We start from the raw sequence: 22,928 nt of genomic DNA on the forward strand, positions 1-22,928 counted from the left end.
CAAGCCTTCACGAGCCGAGCCTCAAGCCTACTTTTCAGGTTTTAATTTGGTGCAAGCCAAGCCCGGCTCGGCTCGATTTTCCTCGAGCCGAGCCTCGAGCCGGCTCGGCTCGTCTGGATTCCACCCCTACTTGTCACGCAGCCTTGAGAGGTGCACCCAACTGTTGGAAAACGGTTTAACACGTCTAACCGGTAAGATCAGTGATGTGTGTTACAGGCTTACTCTAAAATTGATATTTATATGTGTTCAAAAGGCCAAAGGTGGTGATCATGTGACAAGAAAACCCCAAATGCGATGGTATTTTCTCATTTTCCCCATGAAAGATCGTCTCCTAACAAAATGGCGTAGCAGTTACAATTTTCATGGGGCCGTGAGCTCTCCAAGGAGCGGCGAAGTGTGTGTTTTGGCGAGTCATCAAAAGAAAAAAGCTCCAAAACGGACACCCAGAAAACCGATGACCACCGACGGAAGAAGAACCCGTGTCCATTTTCGCCGTAGCTTTCACGATCCGTGCGCAATCATGCGGCGTCGGGGCCCGGCCACATCAACCCACCCGAGGATTGCACGCACGTAGTAAACGGCGTTCTCCCTGGGGAACATGACAAGACAACGGTTTAATGGCCGCCGAGTCGGGACAGAGACAGACGAAGGAAGACGGGCAGGTGGCAGGAAGGAGAAGGTTGGTGTATGTCGTAGTTGTAGTAGCGGCGCAGGTCCGTCGACACGCGACGGCGCCCTCGGTAGACACCGGCACCGGCGCAGGTCCACCTTCCGTTTACCGTGGATCTCGTGGCGGATCGGTCGACAGTCACCGGCGCAACGGCAGATCGGAGCAGAGAGAGAAGAAGGAGAAAGATGACGCTGCTACGTGAAAAGCGAGGGGACAAGCCGTGCAGGTGCAGGCGAGTGACCGAAGCTACCGCAGCGCCAGCGCGGGGTCTGGCCCTGGCCGTGGAAGGGATGGGTCAAAGGCAACGGACCCTGGGTCCGTGACGACGAGCCAGACAGCGTCAGAACTGCGAAGAGATAGCATGCACAGAACAGGGCCCGGACACGGGCCACGGGCCACCAGTGTCGCTTTTGGACGGATCCATCCATGAATCCATCCACCCATCATCGGCCCCGCACCGCCTATTCTTCTTCTTCTATCCAGCTGCACCGCCCGATCACCGACGCCAGGTCCCCGACGACGCCGCCCGGCCGGCGCACCGTCGCGCACGGTCAAACCACTGTGCCCGCCTCCTGTTCTGGCGATGTCGCGCTGCTCCGGCAAGCGATGTTTTTGCGACGGTGCTGGCCCGCGACCTGCTTCCTTCTTCCTTGCGTTGCGTTGGCCGTGTCTCGGTTCACGCAGGACGTCCGTCCCTTTTACAACGTTCGCTGCTCACAAAAGAGCTTTTTTCAGGTAGGGACATAGCCCGAGTGATGATTGGGGATCTAGGACACCCCTCGCTGCGCTTTCCATGACCGTGAATCAGTGGCTGCATCATCTCCAATCTATATATATGCGTGCATCATTGTGTGCATCATTCTGTTGGGAGTAGTGGCATAGTAACTTCTGTGTCGACACGCCGACGTTCATGATCTATCTATGCGTGCATCATTGTGTGTGCCATCTTGTTGGGAGTAGTGGCATAGTCCCCCGGGAAACGGCAAGTTGCCATGCCAAACTTTTTCTGTCGACATGGGAACGTTGTAATAAGAAGTATAACCCACGGAAAACAACATAGCTGCACCACGTAGTATGTGTTGCTGTTGCTTCCATCCCACTCTTGTCCTCTCGAGTGCTTTGCTCAAGTCAAAAATCCGAGGTCTACCATTTCAAAATTCTTGGGTAGTTGAAGATCAAGGAGCTCAAGTTTTTGTTTGAGGGGTGCTTAGTCCCGAAGGGCGTGTTTAGTTGCTCACGGAAAAACTGAGCCAAAAAAGGGTGTTTGGTTGTCTGAGCTGCACTGGTCTCCTGCATGGAACGAGTTTTAAAGCATCCAATTTTTTTTTGTCTCACTACGAGGTTGTTTCCACTTACCTAGCTCCGGCCGGTGCAACGTGCAAGCGTTGCAAAGCGATGAAGGCATCGTGTTTCGGCACAACTCCCCACTCCACTCCCACACCGCCCAAAACCGCACTCTCACTCCGATTCAGTGTTGCCCTCTACAGTCGACGCTCCTCCACCTCCGTGTCAACCCCACATGTGTTCAAACATCTCCATTTTTCCATGAGGTCAATTATTTATAAGATTTCTTTTAGATTAACAAGGAGAACCTCCACGGTTCCAGTGATCAAATCGACGAAACCAACATCTGGCCCGATATTCTGAGTTATTACAAAAACAAACTAAAGAGAAAGTTGCTTTTCAAAGTATCTGATCCATAAGAACATACTAGGGGAAAACTAAAAACTAAATGCTAGAGGAAGCCGACGCACTGAAACATCTCCTCGACCAAAACCTGAGGCTTCATCAAGCTCAGGAGAAATACATGTCGATGCTTCCAGGGTCGAGGTGAGAGTGGACCAAGTTCCAAGTGGCGTCGTCTTCTTAGTTGTTGGAGAGGATGGGCATGAACCCGAACGAGGCAGCATATCAGTCAGCCACCTTGGATCCTGAAGGTTCCTGGCAGCTCCTTCGATACATGCTCGCAGGATACATGCTCGCAGAAGCGATCGACGAGAGGGAGCATCTAGTTCTTGAAGATGATCTTCTATCTTCTAACTGAAAGAAGAATCATCCACAAAATCTGGTGCAAGTTAAGACAAGGTTGCCCGTTAAAGATCATCTCGTTACGAAATTTCCAAATGCATCGAAGGATAGCAGCACAAATAGAATTGAGAATTGGGTGCTTTTTGTTTGCAAACCAGAACCCGACAATAGACAAATAATCCTCCCCTAACTGAGTGTTAAAAAACTCAGAGACAAGGTGTCAGATTTGTTTAGCCACTATGCATTGGAAGAAAAGATGATCAATGCTTTCATCTTCATAACAGAAAATGCAGCACACAGGTTTATTCATGTTTTTTTGGGCAAGTTGTCTCTAGTCATGAACTTATTATGAGACAGTAACCAAAGGAACAAATGCACTCTAGGGGGTATGTTTAGTTGCTAAACAACAAGAATATGAATGGGAGTAACCCCGCCAAAGTTAATAATGGCATAAAGTGAGCTAGTGGAGTATTCACCAGAACTTTCATATTGCCAAATTAGAGAATCACACTCATGTGAGTATGAAATGATGGTGACTATCCCCTCAAGTCCATAACATTGCTGCATTAAGGGAGTTGCTAAGTTACTTCTAAAACTAAGCATTAGGGTAGTGCCACCCCAGATTTAGGCAATGATTTTATTTTGTTCATTGCAAAGCACATATAGCTCAAAGAACTAGACAACTAATGGGGAGGTACCAAACCAGGTGTCCTCTCAGAATCTGATTTTTCTACTATCTCTAATCTTCCACCTATATCCAAATTTAACACTTTCAACTGCCCACATCACCCCTTTCCAAACTGGGATACCCCAGTGGTGGAACTATAGAAAATGTTTGGGTTGCTTGCGTTATATTTAGTATCCACAAGGGTCTTCCAGAGTTTTCCATCCTCTTTGGAATACCTTTTTATCCAAGACCCAAGGAGATATAGGTTAACATTAGCTAGGTCTAGAATACCTAGCCCTCCAAACTCTTTTTTTTTGTAGACTAGTCTCCAATTTGCTAGATGGAGTTTCGTGTGCACTTCAAAATCATTCCACAAGCAATTGTCCATTTGGGTATTTATGAGATCCAAAGCCCACGTGGGGAATTTAAAAAAGGAGAGCAAATAAACATGTATGCTAGCAAGGCAAGCCTTAATTAGGGTTATCCTGGCAGCATAGGAAAGTAATTTACGCTTCCAACATGCAATTCTTTTCAATATTTTATCTATGAGAGGTTGGATGTCTTTCCTCCTAAGCTTATTATAGTGGAGAGGGATACCTAGATATTTAATGAGAGGAGGATATTTGGGACTAGTGGCATAGTCCCCCGGGAAAGGGTCGACATGCGAACATTGTAATAAGAAGTATAACCCATGGAAAACAACGTAGCTGCACCAGGTAGTATGTGTTGCTTCCATCTCACTCTTGTCGCTCTCGAGTGCTTTGCTCAAGTCAAAGATCCGAGGTCTACCATTTCAAAATTCTTGGGTAGTTGGTGGAAGATCGAGAATCTCAAGTTTTTGTTTGAGGGGTGCTCAGTCCCGAAGGGCGTGTTTAGTTGCTCACGGGAAAACTGAGCCAAAAAAGGGTGTTTGGTTGTCTGAGCTGCACCGGCCTCCTGCATGAAACGAGTTCTAAAGCATCCAAAAAATTGTCCCACTACGAGATTGTTTTCACTTAGCCTAGCTCCGGCCCGGTGCAATGTTCATGCGTTGGGAAGCGATGAAGGCAGCGCGTTTCGGCACAACTCCCCACTCCACTCCCACACCGCTCAAAACTGCACTCTCACCCCAATTCGGCGTTGCCCTCTACATACGATGCTCCTCCACCTCCGTGTCATCCCTATATGTGTTAAAACATCTCCGTTTTTCCATGAGGTCAATTATTTATACTACTCCCTCCGGTCTTTTTTAATTGACTCAGATTTAGTACAACTTTGTACTAAATTTGAGTCAACTAAAAGAGAACGGAGGGAGTAAGATTCTTGTTTACATCATCAATTATTTGTATTTATATTTTTATCCGAAGCAAATTGCTTTATAAATCATTGATTCGTTATATTTAGAGGAGAGGGATTAAACGGCTTTTGTAATTGGTGTAAGATTGAGAAAGAATCCATGATGAGCAATGAAGTTGGGGGTTGCTCAATCCTGAAGTGGCCCAACCCAGTGCGGTCAGTTTTTCCTTTGAGCTCCACTGCCACTGCGGTCAGATTGAGCTCAACCCAACCGAAGCTATCTCCTCCTCCAACTCCAGCCCATCATCTCATGTCACCCATTTGAAGTGCACAGCCCAGCCCAGGCATCCTTCCGGCCCGCGTAAAACCCATACCCCGCCCCGAGATATTTTTTCCAATTCGCTCCCTCCAGAAACAAAACACTCGAAAACGAGCCCAAATCCAATTCCCCCTCCGCCCTATCGCCTATCGGTTTCGGTTCCCACCGTCCTCCCCGCCGGCCATGCCGCTCGCCATGGCCACTCCCACCACCGCCGCCCACCTCGCCTCACCGCCCCTCCTCCCCTCCTTCCCCACCACCCCGCGCCGCCGGCACCTCGCCGCCCCGCGCCGCGGCGCCCGCCTCGCCTCCGTCCCAGACCCCGGGGCGGGGCCCCTGGAGTACACGCCCTGGCTCATCGCCGGCCTCGGCAACCCCGGCGCTAAGTACCACGGCACGCGCCACAACGTGCGTACACTCCTCCCTGCTCCCGTTCCCACCTCCTCCGGTTCGAGACAGCCCTCCTCCAACTTCATTTCGTGCGTGTGTGTTGTCAGGTGGGGTTCGAGATGGTGGACCGCATCGCGCGGGAGGAAGGCGTCGCCATGAACACCATCCAGTCCAAGTCCCTGCTCGGAGTAGGTAAGGTACCCTGCCGCTCACTCTCTCCTCGCTTGCACCCACTGCTATGATTTCCGTCCCGTACTCACTGCGTGCTGCTACGGGAACTTCAACAAGACGTACGTCCTCGTGCCGAATTCGTAGCTGTGAGAGCCATACTGGCCGGCCTGGACGTTAATCGCGCTTCACGCTACGGTTGTGCGGTCAGACAGCAGTGCTTGCTGCTGTTATTTGGAGAACCAATCGACGTGTTCAGTTCAGAACGAGCGACCTCCCCAGTTCCCAGTCTGCGGATAGCTAATCAGAGCTTGATTTTGCATAGACATGTTTGCAAAATGAATGCGCCGGCTAGGTGTTTTTCTACTTGATTTGTTTTTGGAGAACTGGCCCCGCAGGAACTTCAGTTGCTAGACACTACATACGAGTCAATAATAAACTGGTTTCCATGAAAATGTAAGATCTAATTAAGCAGGACTGTTTTTTCCACTAGCACGGGCCGTTATACAAAAGGACTGTATTCTGAAATATTTTTGTCAGTTTGCGTGGTAGTCTCCAGAAGTACCCCTATCTTGAGGTACAAACAACATATTCACGCAGCTTATAAAATTTGACACTTGGCTTTGTGCTAAAGCTTCAGTATGGTAGACTGGATATTTGTCAATTGGAAATGAAACAGCATTATCTCTTGTTTGTTCTGCATTTGACCTCAGGTATTGCACCTTTTTGACACCCCCCTCTTAGAGTTAGGCCCAGTTCTTTTGGCGGCTTCTCCGAGAAGCTGCCCTCCCCCAGCTTCCTGGGGAAGCCGGTGACAAAATTTTGTGAGGCTTCCAAATTAGTTTAGCCTTAGCTATTCTAGAAGCCTCGGAAAATTTTAGAACCGGCTTCCCCAGGAAGCTGGGGGAGGGCAGCTTCTCCGAGAAGCCGCCAAAAGAACTGGGCCTATGTAGTTTACCTAGTCAATTGCCTTCTGCCAAATTCATCTTTGAAAACATACTCTTCTACTGCTAAAAAAATAATTTGTGTTGTTGTCTTGTTGACGGCCTTCTAGATTTTGAACGTTAACCATGATGTTCAAAGTACGTATTCGTTGGAGCCTTGGTGGTACTACATTTGTGTAGTGGCATATATTTGATGCATTAACTACTTCTGAAGAAAGTAGTCTTGGTACATCAAAGTTTGGCTAGTTGAGTGAACATTTTCTTACTGCAAGCACCGTTATGAACGGCGAGATGTTGTTGCAGTCATTTCTCATTTGTAATCTTTATATTTATAATTGTGTTGTCAATCATCCTTTGTGTTGAATTCGGTGCAGGTTCAGTTGGGGATGTCCCAGTGTTGCTGGTAAAGCCGCAATCATACATGAATTACTGTGGTGAAGCAGTGAGTGTTTTATTCTTGGCCTTCATGTAATAAACATTTCATGGGAACTATATTATTTCTGGAACAGTTACTTATAGATTGTATTTACAATAATAGTATCACTTCAAAGTCTGTTTGGCACTCACAGCACGAAGCTATCAGTATCAGTTCCGTTGGTAATCTTTTGAAGAGCTAATTACATCTCGGGTACAACAACTTGCACCTCATGTGCAAATTAGTACATTAAGTTGCATACTGGGAAGCCGGAGTACATCAACTTGTAAATTCGAATCAGATTAGTACCAGCCTATCGGGCTCTGCCACGTGTGATGACATAGTCACGCTTGGAAACTCCTCCGCTCTCAGAAATCTTTGACAAACCCCCCTACTTATTTTGAACACTATGTTGGGGTCCTTGTTGCATTAGAGCATCTCCACCGGCGGCCCCGATAGCGGCCCCGATAGCAATTTGGGGCTGGGGGCGAAAATGGGCTCGCACCGGGGCGCCCCAAACGGCGCCGGCCAATTTTAGAGCCAATAGATCACCGACAATCCTATGCCGGCCCCTTCGCCAAGCGGCATGCTCCGCTCCACCAACTGCCCCGATAGCAATTTGGGGCTGGGGGCGAAAATGGGCTCGCACCGGGGCGCCCCAAACGGCGCCGGCCAATTTTAGAGCCCAATAGAATCACCGGCAATCCTGTGTCGGCCCCTTCGCCAAGCGGCATGCTCCGCTCGACGCAGCTATCGTTCGATGAGGCCGACGTGCTGTACTGGCACCGCATCCCCGTGCCAGTGCAGTTCAAGTTGTCGCACGGCTGACACGCCTCCAACGGCGGTTTCGCCGTGCCGTCGCTGCCGCCGCGAGGACCACAGATGCGGGCCCATGCCAGGCAACTCCGGGCCGAGATGACGCCGGAGGGAAGGAGCCTCCCGGAGAATGTCGTCGAGAGCCCATCCTGGGAAGAGCGCTTCGGCCGCGAGCGCGCCGCCGAGGTCGCGCGGATGGACAATCCCTCCGGCGGCCGCTTCAACAACGTCGGCCGCCGTGCCTGGTGGTACGGGCGCGACGTCGGCGCCACGCTTCGCGAGTACGGCTACCATCCACGCGTTAGTGGGTAACGGGAGCCGGTCTACTTCCCGCGGGCGGAGAACATGGCGCCGCAACCTACCACGCAGAGGACGCTGGAACGGACCGCAGCGTCCGGAACCTCACGCACGGGATCGTCCGCCGTCGGGCGCACGCGCTCGGCCGCGCCCGCACCTCCTTCCGGAGGCGTCGTCATCCGCGACGACGCCAGGCGCACCTCCTCTGTTCCGGTTCGTCGGACGACGAGGTCGGACCGCCTCTCCCGCGTCAAGGAGGAGGACGCCCCGCCACCACTTCCGCCGGCGAAGAAGACATGGTGGGAGAAAAAGGCCGAGGCGCAGGCGGCCCTCCGTGGCGACGGCGACGAGGAGGAGTTCCACGCCCAGAGCTTCATCGTCGGCCGCTTGGTGGACGAGGACTACCGTCACATCGCGATCGACCCGCGACAGGCGGCGGCGTGGTCCGTCAGGGACCACGGCGCCAACTACGTCGACCTCGCCGGACAGTAGAGCATTTTCTAGTTAGTGTTCTGATGAGGTGTATTGATGTAGTGTTGCTGTATTTGGTATGAGCTGATGAATAAATGTAAACACTTTTATTGAATAAATATGTGGAGAAATGGAATACCTTTTGCTCAGTACATACGTGGAGAAATTTGAAGAAATTTTCTTGGATAAATCCCATGGCTAACGACTGGGAAGGATTTGGAACGGGAAAAGACAACCTCAAGGTCCTACTTGCAAAACTTCATATGATGACAGGGTCCACCGTGACACCATTCCGGCCTTTTTTGACTAATCTGATTCGGACTTACAACTTGTTGTACTCCGACTTCCCAGTTTGCAACTTAATGTACTAATTTGCACATGAGGTACAAGTTGTTGTATCTGGGATGTAATTACCTCTCTTTTGAATGCTTCACAACTATGCCTAGATATATCAATTCCCATTTCACTTAGTATATCATGGAGCACATCTTAGCATAATGAGCTGCTATAAGTTGGTGCCAGGACTTGTTGAACACCTACTGTTTATAGTCTGATGCAATTTTGATCTTCTTAATTTGTCATGTACTAACGGAAAACATTCCTCTATTATGTGAAGATTGGACCACTTGCTGCCTATTACCAAGTACCTCTGCGACACATTCTTGTGGTACAGTATATCATTGTTCTCTAAATAGTTTACCACAATCATTCAGCATCATGTGCTTGCGACTGAAATCAATGAGTTATGTATTTTCTTGCAGATTTATGATGAGACGAGTCTGCCCAATGGTGTATTGCGAGTTCAACGGAAAGGTGGTCATGGCCGCCATAATGGGTAATATCCAGAGTTCCAAATCATCTAAACAATTAGTAGGTGTATTACTTATAGTCATAAGGAACCTGCTGATGTTACTCACATACATAATGCAGCAGACTTAGTTCAGCTACTTCATTTTCTCTTTGTGGAGTTCTGAGTGAACCAAAAGTAGATCAATTTAGAGTAACTATAATAAAACTTGGCCTGGTTTAGTCATCAGATTTAATAGAAAGATTTACTTCTCTCGAAATCATATCGATTGTTAACTTTTTGTATAGCTCCTGTTGAGACGTTCGTCTGAAGAACTCAAGAACTACAATCATGAGTTTTCTCAGGATGCAAGACATGGGTCCAACTTACAAAATAAAATTGTCAAAATTTAACATTTGAATACTTAGAATCGATGCTTGCCTCTTCTGACTATGTATTGTGAGGAAAATATTAGTTCCTTTCTTTCATTAGGTTTTGGTTATATTTAGCATTAGTTTGCTTATAAGCATTATGCTTTTGAAGTTCTGTTCTGTAGTTTTTAAATCTAAGATCCATTACTTACATTTCACAATCTGTTGCTTACACTATGCAATTACCATCTTCATGAAAAAAAGCTTACAGAACGTAATTGAGAATTTGGATGGATGCCGGGAGTTTCCTCGTTTATCGATAGGTATATATGACTGTGTACACCACCTAACTCTTTAGTGTCTTACCCGAATTCATATTATGGCAATATTGAGCTGTTGAATGTTGGATATAGGCATTGGTAGCCCACCTGGTAAAATGGATGCACGAGCTTTTCTTCTGCAAAAGTTTAGTTCAGAGGAACGTGTTCAGGTATTGACTTTTCCCTACGTTTAATCAGTTAGTCGTAGATATGGCATATTGTATGTAGTGTGAAAATCCCTTTCTTGTGAGCTTTCCTCCTCTTGTCGACTATATGTGTATGTTCATCTGTCTTTCTTCTCTTCAACTAGACAAAAAACCCGACATCATTGCCAACTTCAGTTGCATGACTAATAACATTTCAATTGAACATTGGCTGAAGAGAAAATGAGAAAAAATCTTCCACTATTTCGTTAGGTAATCATAACCAAAAGACATGATATTTGGTGAAGTCTTAAGATGTAATCAAGCTACAAATGATTGTGTGAACATGTCTTAACTACAACAAAGAATGATGATGTAGTTCTGTATTGCCGTATTGGCCAAAGTGCACCTTTTGTGGTTGACACTAAGGTACTATCTCATTTATACATACTGCCAATTGTTACCATTACAAGCTTACACAGGAGAGTTTTTGCATGCTTGGTTCTGGGGAACAACATTAGGAATCTTAACCTGTACTTTATCATCCTAAAGAAAACTGAATTGTTTGTGGCCTGGATTCCCCCTCTTTTCTAGTGGTCTGCCCTGTTGTGGGAGGAACTCTCTCATATGGTTGTTTCTACATGTTTGTTGATTTAAACCTGTTCTGTTAATTTGATCAAGATTGACACCGCGTTGGAGCAAGGGGTGGATGCTGTGAGGACTCTGGTGCTCAAGGGTTTTAGTGGAAGTATTGAGAGATTCAATCTGGTGCAGAAGTACAAGTTCAACAGGGTTTGATGTAGATGCTTGGATCTGCCTACTTTTGGAAGATGCATGAATACACACCAACATTGTTGGAAGTGTTTGATGTGCTAATTTGCATATCCTACTTAGGCGCACTAAGTTGGGTGCCCTGTAGCTTTTAGGATGCTAAGAACTTAGCAGCGTGTATATAAGGTAGAGTTCTTCACATCTTCCGAAAGATAACTCATGGTTTACTCAAATTGGAAACATGATAGGACCAATTGATAAAGGCCATGTAAAAGCACTATGTACTTCTATAGGTTAATGTTTATTAAGACATTTGGGTCTGATATACAAGAGGAATGTAGACCATTTCGTTCCCCCTTTCCTGATTCTGTGATTTTGTCGATGCAAATAAATACTAGTTGTCCTTGTTGGAGTAGATCATCTGCCTGCAAAGTGGTGATAGAGGTGATTTATTATCTTTGACCGTACAACTCGTTTTCATCAACTTGATGTGGTAAAGTTGTTTAGTAGTGTGTCATATTATGGTTAGAGATGTCTATGCCCCCACGTTATCTCACACTTCAGAAAACTATTGTTGAAGATCCTCATTGCTTATTTGATAAGGACTTGAAAGCAAAATATAGTTTATTTATTTTCTTATGCTGATATGTCAGTCTGAACTTGTCGGTAGCAGATAGATAGTAGAAGTTTCTCGTACTATGTAAGGCTTGCACAACTTCTTGCATCATCTAACCTATACTAACAGTCCACCATCTAGAAGAAGCAGAGTAAAGCTAATGTAGCTCTAGTTTGCATTATGTTTACAAGTTCAATCTGGAATCGAGTCGTTAACTTGCATAAGTTAGCTTATGACGAAGTAAATGCCATTAGCAACTATCTAGGAACCTACTTTAGCTAAATTTGAAAACTGGGTCTACACAGAGTAGTACAAACTAATTTAAGAAGACAAGATCTGTTAGACTTAGGGTCATTTGTTTCCTGTGATGACAGAAGTTAGAAGCCCTTGAAGCGTTCAAGTTGATAGGGTACATCAAGGTGGAGATAATAATTGAATCACCTTTTGAGTTCATGGCTGGCTTATGCTCATCTTCTTCTTTACTGCTATCTTATCCTTATGTGCATTTCAATTTTGAGTTTATTAGCTCCTGATCTGGCACCATGCCAATTTACTACTCCCTCAGTTGTACTAACTTTGTACTTAATCCCCGACATTTATTATGGATCAGAGAGAGTGCCACAGATCATGAAAGTTAACCAACATTTATAGTGGTACATAAATATTCCGTAACACTAGGTTTGGGTTAGTACTAGCACATTTCATATTCTTTTTGTATTTTTGACTTGGATCGTTTTCATATTTTGAAATAGATGTTGCTTTGCCTCTGTTTCAACGAAAAATGGTGCCATGCATAAAAAATTAATTGGTGATGTTTATAGCATGCACATGTTAAATTTCGGGGAAGTTGTACTTTTGCTACTTATGCTACTTAACCCTTACAAAACAATTATACACATGTTCCCTGCATAATAGTGTATTTTTATTTGCTTCGTTGCAGAACAACTACATATATGTATATATGTCATCAAATTTTATTAGTGAACGTTACAACGTCAAATGCATGATTTGGCAATACAGTTAGTGAAGGTAAGATTCAGAAACCTAGTCTTTTTTGCAACTGGCAATGGCGATTGGCAACCTCCATCCAGATTTTTTTTGGGTTTCACATATTAGCCCAGAAGTTTGCGTAGTTGGAGAAATGACCTGTGTACTGATGTTGGGTTTTTGTAGTTGATTAGTTGTCATAGAATCAAACAAGGTGGCTATTTTTATGGTAAGAGTTCATAAATATCTTTTGTTTAATCTTAATTGGCCATACTTGATTAAATTAAAGGTTGTACCACCCTTCTGTTTTCAAGCTTCAGAGTGTCTGAGAGCAAAGATGAAATAAGTACCCCTTCAGAAAATAAAGATGCAGTAGCTTTTGGTAACTGTGTAAATGTAAAAAAGATCAGTTTTGAGTAACAACTGTATGAACTTATGATGAATTAAGTGCCTAGAGAATTATGTCTCATGTGATGACCACATGTGTTCATTATTTGCTGAAGCAACAGCTGAATGGAAAGTAACTTATTCTGAATAAAATAACAGTTTGTTTTACTAGAACATCAAAGTGGGCAAGGAAGGAACTAGTTTCAGTGCTGAGCTACCAATATTCCAGAAAAGCCAGAGATAACTTGTGGTGTGATGTTACCAGTAACAACCAAGTGACTTGTCCAATACATCACACAAGATACGATATTTGTCAAAGGCTTAGTTTTGACCTTGGTTTCAAGACCAAAAACCATTAGTCTAGTAACCTCACTTCCACTACTTTTCGCTAGAAAATTCCTTATGCCTAATTATTTTTTAATCACCAAGTGGATTCCAAAGTTTCAAAGATTATATTACCTAAAGCTCTTCCCTCCACCATCACGTTACCTAAACTACTTGCTAATCTCTTTCTTAAAGCCATCACACAAGTAGGACATGGAGTAATCATACATCTAATCCATGTGCATCCATTTGTTGATCATTCGCTTGCTGAGCTGTATTATATGTACCAAGTGTCGTAATCGTAGCCGTATTAGCTTAGTTCACGGGTTACACTGGATCTCTGGGTTTTAAATTGTTTTCTGTGGTGACGTTTCATTTTAGTGTTTTGTTAAGCTTTAGACATTCTAGACTATTAGATTTTGGTCTAGGTGTTTCTTTACTCCCTTATTGCATGATTAAGTATAGGAGAATCACTTCACATGACTTTAAGTGAAATCCACCCAATCTCAAGTGCTTATTTTTATGGAGTAGGTAATGTCACTTGGAACACTAGAACATAGTTTATAGTCCTTGCTCACATTGCTTGGGTTTGCTAACTAGCTTTCAAACTTATTCTGAAGGAAGACATCAGACTCAATTATTAAGCCATGCCATTCTTAATCTCCTGTGGTGGCCAAAAAGCACTTGCGGAGAAAAATAGAGAGATATGGTTGCTAAGTTGAGTGTTATGTATATATTGCTTTGCAGTAAAATGGGTGAGGTCATCCTTGGGATTAAACTATGCGGTAAACTTGTCATCATGAGCCACAACGAAGGATTTTCTCTTGAGAGCACAGCTTAGGCGGGTCCCTGCTGGGATTTGGGCGATCTTAAATGTTGTCAACTTTGTGCTTACAATCAACTAAAGAAAAGTTGGGTGTGTGACCAGGAGCCTTTGTTTAGGTAGCACAACAAACTCAAGACAAACTTGGGACTAGTGACATGTCTAGCTTGTAATCAAGTTGCCACTTGTATCTTATCAACACCACATCAAGGTTAGAGATCAGTGTTCTGTTTTCCTCTGCTGTAATTAAATGGTCCACATCCCTAGGTAATTCAGAGAGTAAGGCGCAGAGCCTTGTGAGAGCCACACTTGTGACGTGTTATCTACCTTTCAAAAACCTTGAGATAAAAGACTGTCATGCTTCAGATCATTAGTGCAGTAGCACCATAGAACAATTTTTTTTTGGATAATAACGTTTACTCCTTTCCTATACGGTCAGGTGTGAGCATGACAGTTTTTGTTTTATGTAAAGAAGTATGCATAACCATTTCAGAGCTCTCATATAGTCATATTCCTGGGCATTAACTCTGGAATAGAGATTGAAATAGGACAATAGCATGGCAGCAAATAAGGGTCCCTTAGCTGTGTTTCCCTGGCTGTGAGAGTTAAAGAATGTCTAGGTGAGATGCTCTGCAGTGCAAGGTGGAGACCACTGCAGCAAGAAAATGCTAATGATGTATGCAACACCCAAATGAAGGTGTCCCTTGTCGGATAGCCCTCAATCTTTAATCAGGGGAACTAAGGGATGATTCACTGACCCTATTTTTGTTTTTGTCATAAACTAGGAAGTAGGAAGTGGTAAGATATGGAGGAAAACATAGAAAACTCTCATTTGATTCCCTACATGTCACTAGATCGCATAGAATTATCATCAAACGAGGGGAATTATCAGCATGAACAGAATTCTCAAAGACTATACGGTCCAGCGAAACCGCCTAATCCCAAAACGGGACTGTCCCATTCAATTATTGAGTAAGTTGAATATGAATTATGACCAATGAGTTTATTTGGGTTCAATTCTGACATGTCACATTACAGCAGCACTTTTTTACTGCGACAATTAATCACACTTATCCAATCAAACAACAATAGTTTGCGTAAGATGAGTGTAACTCCAAATCTATAGTATCGTGTAAGAACTCAACTTACATTTTCCTGTAGCTTATGCTTCTGTCAATCTTGGTACCAGAATAGCCAAGCATCCAGTTCAGGAATAATCTTACGAAGTATATGGTCCTATCCTAATATTTATTACATGATCCATTACTGGTAATTTGAATCCGGATATTTTTAGGTAACTTGATGATATAGTGCATCTATATTTGCAGGTCTATTTGAGTACATGTTAGATTCTTTGTTGCATAAACTAATGATATTAGTGCTGCAGAACTTGTATTATAATGAACGACCATGTGCTTTTGCTGCAAATTGCATTCTGAGGATCTCTTACCCTCCAACCGCCCAAGCTTCTTTCAGACAATTCCTCCTGGAATCAAAACATACTTAATTTTCAAAAGAAGTTGGTGTCTTCATGGGGTCCTAGTATTACTCGTCTTATAAGGAAGCCCAGAGCAGAGGAAAAGGACAAGTAGATGAGGACTTTTGAAGTTATAGAAGCCAAAGTTTCTTTATAGAACATAGCAACTTGCATGGCTCTACATATTTTGGATTTTGCTAGGTTCACCACTAGCATGTGGGATGGGCTGGAATCAGTCCTAACCAACTAATGACTTCTACTGTTCTTTTTTGGTTCAAGCCTCATGCAGTATACTGGATTAATACTTTTCACTCAACATTTGTTTTTGTTTGAAGAATTGGTTGTTTGATTGTAGGGTGTATGGTGTATCGCTTCCAACTTTAGAATTAAAATGTGATAATTCCATTTTTTCAATGATATTCATATCAAAGATTTATAGGATACTTTTATGAATCAATAGATAGACTAGGTATGTTAATACAAACGAGATAGTGTTTATTGCAAAGCTATCGATCAATTTTAATGAAACAAATGATGGATAGCTAGGAGGCACTAGGTACCAATTTAAAGAATAGACATCCCCATCCGAGCTGAAGAGGATTCTTACCTGGGTGGTGGGGATGTACACCCACACCTTCAACCAACTGAACTAGATGTCAATGTCTTGCAGGAAATATGTTTGTGATCAGAAAAAATAAGTGATAGCAGCTATTCTTTTTGGAGAGCATATATGACTGCAGTAGATATGAGTCAAAACAAGTTTAGTGTTCAGATCTGGCCTATACAAGAGTAGGATCTATCTCAATTATGTCTTCATGGTGGTCATATTTGTGCTCGACTTTCCTGTTTCACATGATTGATGTTCTCAAATGTGCATCATTTTGTGTGGCCTTACTTTTTTGGGAGATGTTGATGTTTCCTGCGCTTGCCATGCACTAACTTATAGACTTGAAAATATCTAGCTACAGTTTGGGGATGTCAAATCGGCATCACATTGATTGGAACTTCAATTTGGCATAGCAGTGAACATTCTTTGGACTAGCGCAACGAGGACACTTATTTACAGTAAGCAAGAACTGTTCAGTAGGAGATTCCTTTCGTTGATTTAATATTAAAGGTTGCACATTGTATGCCGATAACTACGCTTGATCTTTTCTTGTCGGTAATAATTGGCTACAGGTCGGAGGAATATGTATTTATGAACTAGTGGTTTCTTAATTATTGTCCTGATACATAGCACCGTATACAAAATAGATCAACAATTTAGCAAGAGAAGACCCATGCATGTGAGGTTTCTTATTTAATGGCTACTAGTATGTATGATGTTTTAGGTAATTGTAGTATACAAACTCTAGGATCATCTTGATAATATATTTATTCTTTATTCCTGTACCCAATACGAGTTTGGGTTACAGATGTCAGTGTCAAACAAAAGGTGGCTTTGTTTCATAAAACCGGGCTGTGTCAGTCTAACGGATCCAAAAGATCTATTAAATGGTTCTTTGACTCTTGCTTGATTTGTTATAGATGGAGGCATGTTTAGAGAATAAACAAGTACAGGCTGATATACTTTATGGTCATCAATGCAATCAAGTATTTGCTCAACTTGGCTAACCTGAAACCATTAAAGTAAGCTGGAGGTCCATGACCTAAGCATGGTTAAAACTACAAAGTGAAAAATATTGGATCAGAACAAAGCCACATCTCTGGTGACAGCTATATAACCGCAACTTCTCTCTAAGCAACAACTACTGATAATATATTGTAGATGGTATCAACTTTTTTTATGGCAGCAATTGCGACTCCCAAGCTCATGTTTTAGTTGAAAGGGATAGAAAGAGAGGAATAGATGGATGCCAAGTTTAGGGGACAGGGGTGGGCCTTGTTTAGAAGTTGGAGAAAGACTTTGGAAAGAGGAGAGATAGGAAGGGAATTTCAGGTGAAAGAAGCTTTCGTGGATGGTGGAGACGAGATTATGTTAGAAAAAGTTTGTGAAATTCTAGCTTTCTCTGGGGTTAGTAGGATTTTGGAGAGATTTCTTTCCAACCTGGTTGAAGAAAAAGTCCAACCGGAAAGTTTGTTGATTTGAACTCATGTAGGTGCAGGAGGTGCTGGGCTCGAGATTATGCTACTGTCCAGCTGGTTTAGCTGTGTGAAAACACAAACAGGTGGAGGGTGGGCGATCTTTGCGCACTAGTTAGTAGTTACAGTAGAGATTTCCAAAGGCTGCACACACGCAAACCTGATCTTTCTGGAGAAGTTGCAGCCTGAATATGCATGCATGGTAGTGGCTTCCTCCTTTTGATTCTAAGTCAAGCATGATGGTTCATGTTAATTAGTGTCAGTACAACAACAAAGTGAACTTTTTAAATTGTTGGCTTATCTTTATCTGTCATTGATCCCAGCTTCTTTGTTGATTAATTCCCAGTTATGGTAGTAGTACAACAAGTGGAAGTCTCTTCACTTGAGTAGACTTACAATAATTGAAGCAAATTAATACCGATGCCTCACCATTTAAATGATGTGAAATGCATGTCAGGAAAAGCTGGCTGATTAGCAAGGTTGGTCAGATATGTTTTTCGTGTTTCTTAACGTCAGTGTGTGTTTTTTCTATGCAAAGCTATTCTTCTGCTTTGGGTTTGTGTGGACGTGGGGCTTAAACTTCGGGCAGACAAGACAGATAGTATGTTGATCAGACGTCTAAACAATAATTACATCAATTATTACTGTCACTTTTCTCTGACATTTTGAAATGTGATGGAATGTTATGTTCCTTGTCTCTGTTGCAAGAAAATCTGGGTGGCTGAAAATGTGGGAAGTTAACGAAAATGTCAGATTAGCTATTTCTACTTTTATCCACAACTCCTAAAGTAACCTGGCATGATAAATGAATAAATACTTTCAGGGTCATCATTTAAGGTAAAATAAATTTAACTATTGTCAATTCTTTTTTCTGGTAACTGCTTTCATGAATGAATATGTCCTATAACTTTGTATCGCGTGTATTTATACAAAGAATGTATTTTCATGTATAACAGCTGTACCATAAGTATTATCTTTATAGAGTTCTTGCATATTATGTATGATCGTTATTGCTTCCAGTACCAAGGGTTGGTATTAAGATTTGAGATTGTTTGACCCCTCTTGAACAAACTGTCAAACTGGTTATGCGCTCCAGGTACATTCTATACTCCATCCTCACTGCCTTTTTGCTGAACATGAACACAGATATAAATATTACTTTATAATATACATACACACATACCTATTTATTTATTGCAAGAAACATATCTAGCTAGAACTACATTATTTTTTCCATGTACCAGAAGCATGTTCTACTACTATATATTTCTCCCTGACGAATACAATATGTTTTGGTTTTTTGCAAAGACATAATAATGGTCCGAGCGATGGGACTCATCAAAAGCGACGATTCTTTGCCGAGGTCATCCACCATCATGACAGGAAAGCTGGCCAACACAAGGGAACAAAAATGGGCACATACCTACGTACGTATACATGCACTCCAAACATACTCTTTTGGACATACACACATGCTTCACAGAGAATTTCATACCTTTGCAGTACACTGGTCCAACTGATCCCACATGCACATATGAGCCTTTCAGCTTTAGTTTGTACTACACACATTCACAATTAGATTAGCCAAGAACAAGCAAGCTAAGTGTGGCACCCACTGAATGAGCTCTTGCAGCACATGGCCCATCTCTTATCTCTTTCGATACACACACATATTCATATAGTTTTATTCATGCATAGCAACAAAGAACCCTGCATTATTGTAATGTGTTGCCTCACCTCCACACAACACACGGCATTGCCAGTCTAAAACTATTTGCATTACGTACTAGGTGTAAACAAAACATAATTGATTGAAGCATCCTGCTCCATGAGTCTGACCACTAAAGAAATGCTACCCTGGTACGTATTAGTTGGCCACTTAGTTCTAGCCTGGCTAGTGCCACATTAGTATACATATAAACAATAGGGATCCCTAAATAATATCTTATCGTGTAGCCAGATAGGTATAGCGTATATTGTAGTGATCTAATCTACTACTTCTGGGAGGTAGCTAGCTTAAATAAAAAAGTTCGGGATAATATATCAAGGAAGGAGCTAGCCCTATCATGCGTGTGCCGATCGATCGTAATAAATCAAGGAGTCGTCCGTCCGGTCCAGGCACATAGAAATAGAATACTGAACAACATGGAGCCCGGACAAAGCACAATCTAGAACCCAACAACGCTGTCTCTAGTGACCTTGCTTCTCCTGTTCCCAACTACTGATCCTCTCTTTCTTTCTCTCTCTCCCTCTCTTGCAATGGTACTTTGCATCTACAGTCCTTCTCTCTCTAAAGTGCATGGGAGATATAATAATATTAGAGGAGACACTGTACATGCATGGTGTATGCATGTATTCAAATCATGCAGCATAGTGTTCACCTATATCCACTCGACTGTGCTTGTGCATCCAGCTCCGGGTGTTATATATACTGCCCCTTCTCACCTGACACAGCCACAGCCCATGCACATCCAACTTTGACAGCATCACTCTTCTTCTACCTTCTCTCCTGTTGTCTGAGCATGACAAGCCCCAGGCTGAAGCTCTTCGGCTTCCACTTCTCCTCCTCGGAGGAGGATCACCACCAGCAGCAAGAGATCATGGACATGACGGAGCCCGAGGCCGGCGAGACGGAGAAGGGCGGGTCGGACTCGTCCTCCTCGTCTACCACTACCACTACGACTGCCAACGCGGCGGCGGGCGGCGGTGCTGCAGGCGGCGAAGCGGGGCGGAGGTACGAGTGCCAGTACTGCTGCCGCGAGTTCGCCAACTCACAGGCGCTGGGCGGCCACCAGAACGCGCACAAGAAGGAGCGGCAGCAACTCAAGCGCGCGCAGCTGCAGGCCGCCGCGGCAGCAGCCGGACGCGCTGCAGGAGGAGGTGCGCTGTACCCTCGCGGCGCCGGCGGGATGAACCCGATGGTGTCTGCCTTCGTGCAGCCGCAGCACCTCCTTGGCAGCGGCACCGGTGGCGACGGAGGGCCCACCAGCTGGGTCTACTTCTCCCCGCGTGCCGCCGCGGTGGCCGGTGGTGCCCAGGGCCAGCAGTTCCACGTCTCTCACGGCTGCGTCTTCCCGTCTGGCCGCGCCACCCCGGCCTCCGCGTCTCCGGCCGTGTTCTCCTACTCCCCGTCCGCCTCCTCCGCCCAGGCCGCGGCGGGTGCCCCCTACGTCGTGCCGGAAGTCGTCGACCACCACGGCCGGAGGCTCGTCCACGCCGCTAGCTTCCCGAGATACCCCGGCATGGTGATGGCGCCAGAGCCCATGGCCGCCGCGCCCGAGGACGCGCTGGGGCTCGACCTGCAGCTCAGCTTGTGACTCGATCCGGCCGTCTCGGACGTGCGATCGAGCTACCTACGTGCTGTTACTTCGGTAACAAAGAAAATTAATCACCCACTGCTACTAGTACCCACGTACTCCTTCGTGCTAAGCTCGATCGACCCCTCGCTAGGAGGCAATTAAGTAATTAGCTAGCGCTAGTAAGTAAAGTATTCTTAGCTTAATTTGGAGTGTAAGCCGCCTTGTAACTCGACTCCAGCTCGTTCTTGATATGATCGATGGCGCGCGCCATGTAAATTCTTGGGTCAATTCCATCCACCCATCTCTGCCATTTGCAGTATTATTATTAATATCACCCAATTTTTTTGTTGATGAGATGGTGTATTATTGTTAATCCAGTTAAGAATCACAATTACGTCGGTCGATCCATGGAGGAGGAGGACGTGTTTGATTTGTCAAGGATGGATGTCACACATGACCATTATGTAATGGGGGCATGCATCCATTTATATACAATCAAGGCGGCACTTGGTGATTGGTGAGTGCGCCATGAGTCAGTTTTCCTCTTCCATTTTCATCATGCCACCTAAAACCCCCTTTATCTGTCTGCTCACAATTAATTAACTGTTCCTAATCCAGCATGCATGATACATTACCATGTACTACCACTACTAACCGTTAACCAAGCACTAGTACAAATTGACCTTCATCTAGCATTAACCCAAAGTCACTTTCTACTATAGTAGATAAATTCATAGGCAAGTAGCAAGGAAGCACACACATGCATGCAAAATACTATATACTTTTATTTATGCTCGGGCCGATCCATATCACGAGCACGTACATAGGTAGCATGGGTGTGGCGATAGGACGCGGCACCGCAAGATGTTGAAGAGCGCACCAAAGCGAGATGGAACAAACCTTGTTCCGTGTGCAAAAGGCCCGTGTGTACTTCGCTCCACTCCAAAGCGGCCGTGCGGGTTTAGTGATATCTGCCACTGTTCATCGCACCTACGTGTCAACCATATGTGCATTGTACATGACACACAGTCTTACATGCTCCCTCTGTTAAAAATTAATTGAATTTCTAATTTTGTCTTAAGTCAAACTTCTCTAAGTTTAACCGAACTTAAAGAATTTTTTTGTTAATTTTCACGACATCCAGTCTATATAGTCGACATCCAGTCTATATAGTCAGTGAACATATTATGTGATGAACTAAACTGATGTTCTAAATGTTTTCTTCTTTGGAAAAGTTATTACATGGACATGGTGTAGTGCATGTGAGCAGCTACAGGAGTCCATGCATGCATGCGTTGATCAATGTTCTAGTACTCGTTTTAAGTGAAAGGACACTGGAGTACTTGTACTAGTGGTAGTAATTAAACACAGTGCACATAACAGGAACGCAGGATATTTCTTTTTATGGTAATGTCCTGCGAATCCCTGCCTAGAGATTCTCAATGACCCCACGTCCCCTTTAACCCGGCCACGTAGGCTGACCACGTTTCGGGCTCCCATTGGACCCCTCCAACCAATGTCAACTCGACACATGTCCTGCGCTCCCATTGGCTGCCTCGGCGACAGCAGCCATGGCTACCCTGGCCAACGTACTTGGTTGGCCACGTACAAAAGCCCAGTCCCGCATGGACATGGCGACCAGTAGGATCAGGCTCCGCTTTACAGTAGGGTTTTGTTTAATGCATGTGACCAGTAGTTAATTGCTACTCTAAGACCCTAAACTGTGGTTAACTAGTCAACATGTGCACAGTGTCGAACCCCTCCTGGAGGAGAAGAGGTGGATGATGATAGATCATCCTAAGATTCGTATCGCTTATATTAAGCGAGGGCTGCCCGTCTTTTCCGCCCACCAGCTGTCATGCGCGCTCGCACCGGTCAGTCTTTTCCTTCCACCTCCCCCTTTTCTCCCGCCCCTGAGAACGTATTATAAGACACGATTGTCGGTGTTACATTTTGGTCCATATGCTTGAATTACATGCGCAAAAACGGTCATTGCGATTTTTTTGTACTCTTGGTCCATTGGTAAGTGAGTATCACAAAGCTTGCATACTAAACAGTTATCCCATGTACGTACATGTCTT

General features: G+C 44.3%; 2 protein-coding genes across 2 annotated transcripts; both read left to right on the plus strand.

Moving 5' to 3' along the window:
- The first annotated feature begins 5,106 nt into the window (after positions 1–5,106).
- LOC124665449 (chloroplastic group IIB intron splicing facilitator CRS2, chloroplastic-like) lies at positions 5,107–10,972 on the plus strand. The gene is made up of 8 exons (XM_047202865.1): positions 5,107–5,367; positions 5,457–5,541; positions 6,836–6,903; positions 9,077–9,127; positions 9,222–9,295; positions 9,883–9,941; positions 10,032–10,108; positions 10,763–10,972. Exons 1-8 carry the CDS (start codon positions 5,143–5,145, stop codon positions 10,877–10,879), a joined length of 756 nt encoding a protein of 251 aa, XP_047058821.1. The 5' UTR covers positions 5,107–5,142; the 3' UTR covers positions 10,880–10,972.
- An 8,939-nt stretch (positions 10,973–19,911) lies between these two features.
- LOC124664446 (zinc finger protein GIS3-like) lies at positions 19,912–21,053 on the plus strand. The gene has a single exon (XM_047201965.1). It carries the CDS (start codon positions 19,912–19,914, stop codon positions 20,863–20,865), a length of 954 nt encoding a protein of 317 aa, XP_047057921.1. The 3' UTR covers positions 20,866–21,053.
- Positions 21,054–22,928: the final 1,875 nt, after the last annotated feature.

Source organism: Lolium rigidum, chromosome 6 (assembly GCF_022539505.1).
Source record: "Lolium rigidum isolate FL_2022 chromosome 6, APGP_CSIRO_Lrig_0.1, whole genome shotgun sequence".
NCBI classification, from domain to species: Eukaryota; Viridiplantae; Streptophyta; class Magnoliopsida; order Poales; family Poaceae; genus Lolium; species Lolium rigidum.

Bases quoted from the DNA above. Each gene is read 5' to 3' on its own strand.
- LOC124665449 (XM_047202865.1), top strand. From the start codon at position 5,143: ATGCCGCTCGCCATGGCCACTCCCACCACCGCCGCCCACCTCGCCTCA. The intron at 9,296-9,882 runs GTAATATCCAGA...CATGAAAAAAAG, and splicing joins GGTCATGGCCGCCATAATGG to CTTACAGAACGTAATTGAGA. The intron at 9,942-10,031 runs GTATATATGACT...TGTTGGATATAG, and splicing joins GTTTCCTCGTTTATCGATAG to GCATTGGTAGCCCACCTGGT.
- LOC124664446 (XM_047201965.1), top strand. From the start codon at position 19,912: ATGCAGCATAGTGTTCACCTATATCCACTCGACTGTGCTTGTGCATCC.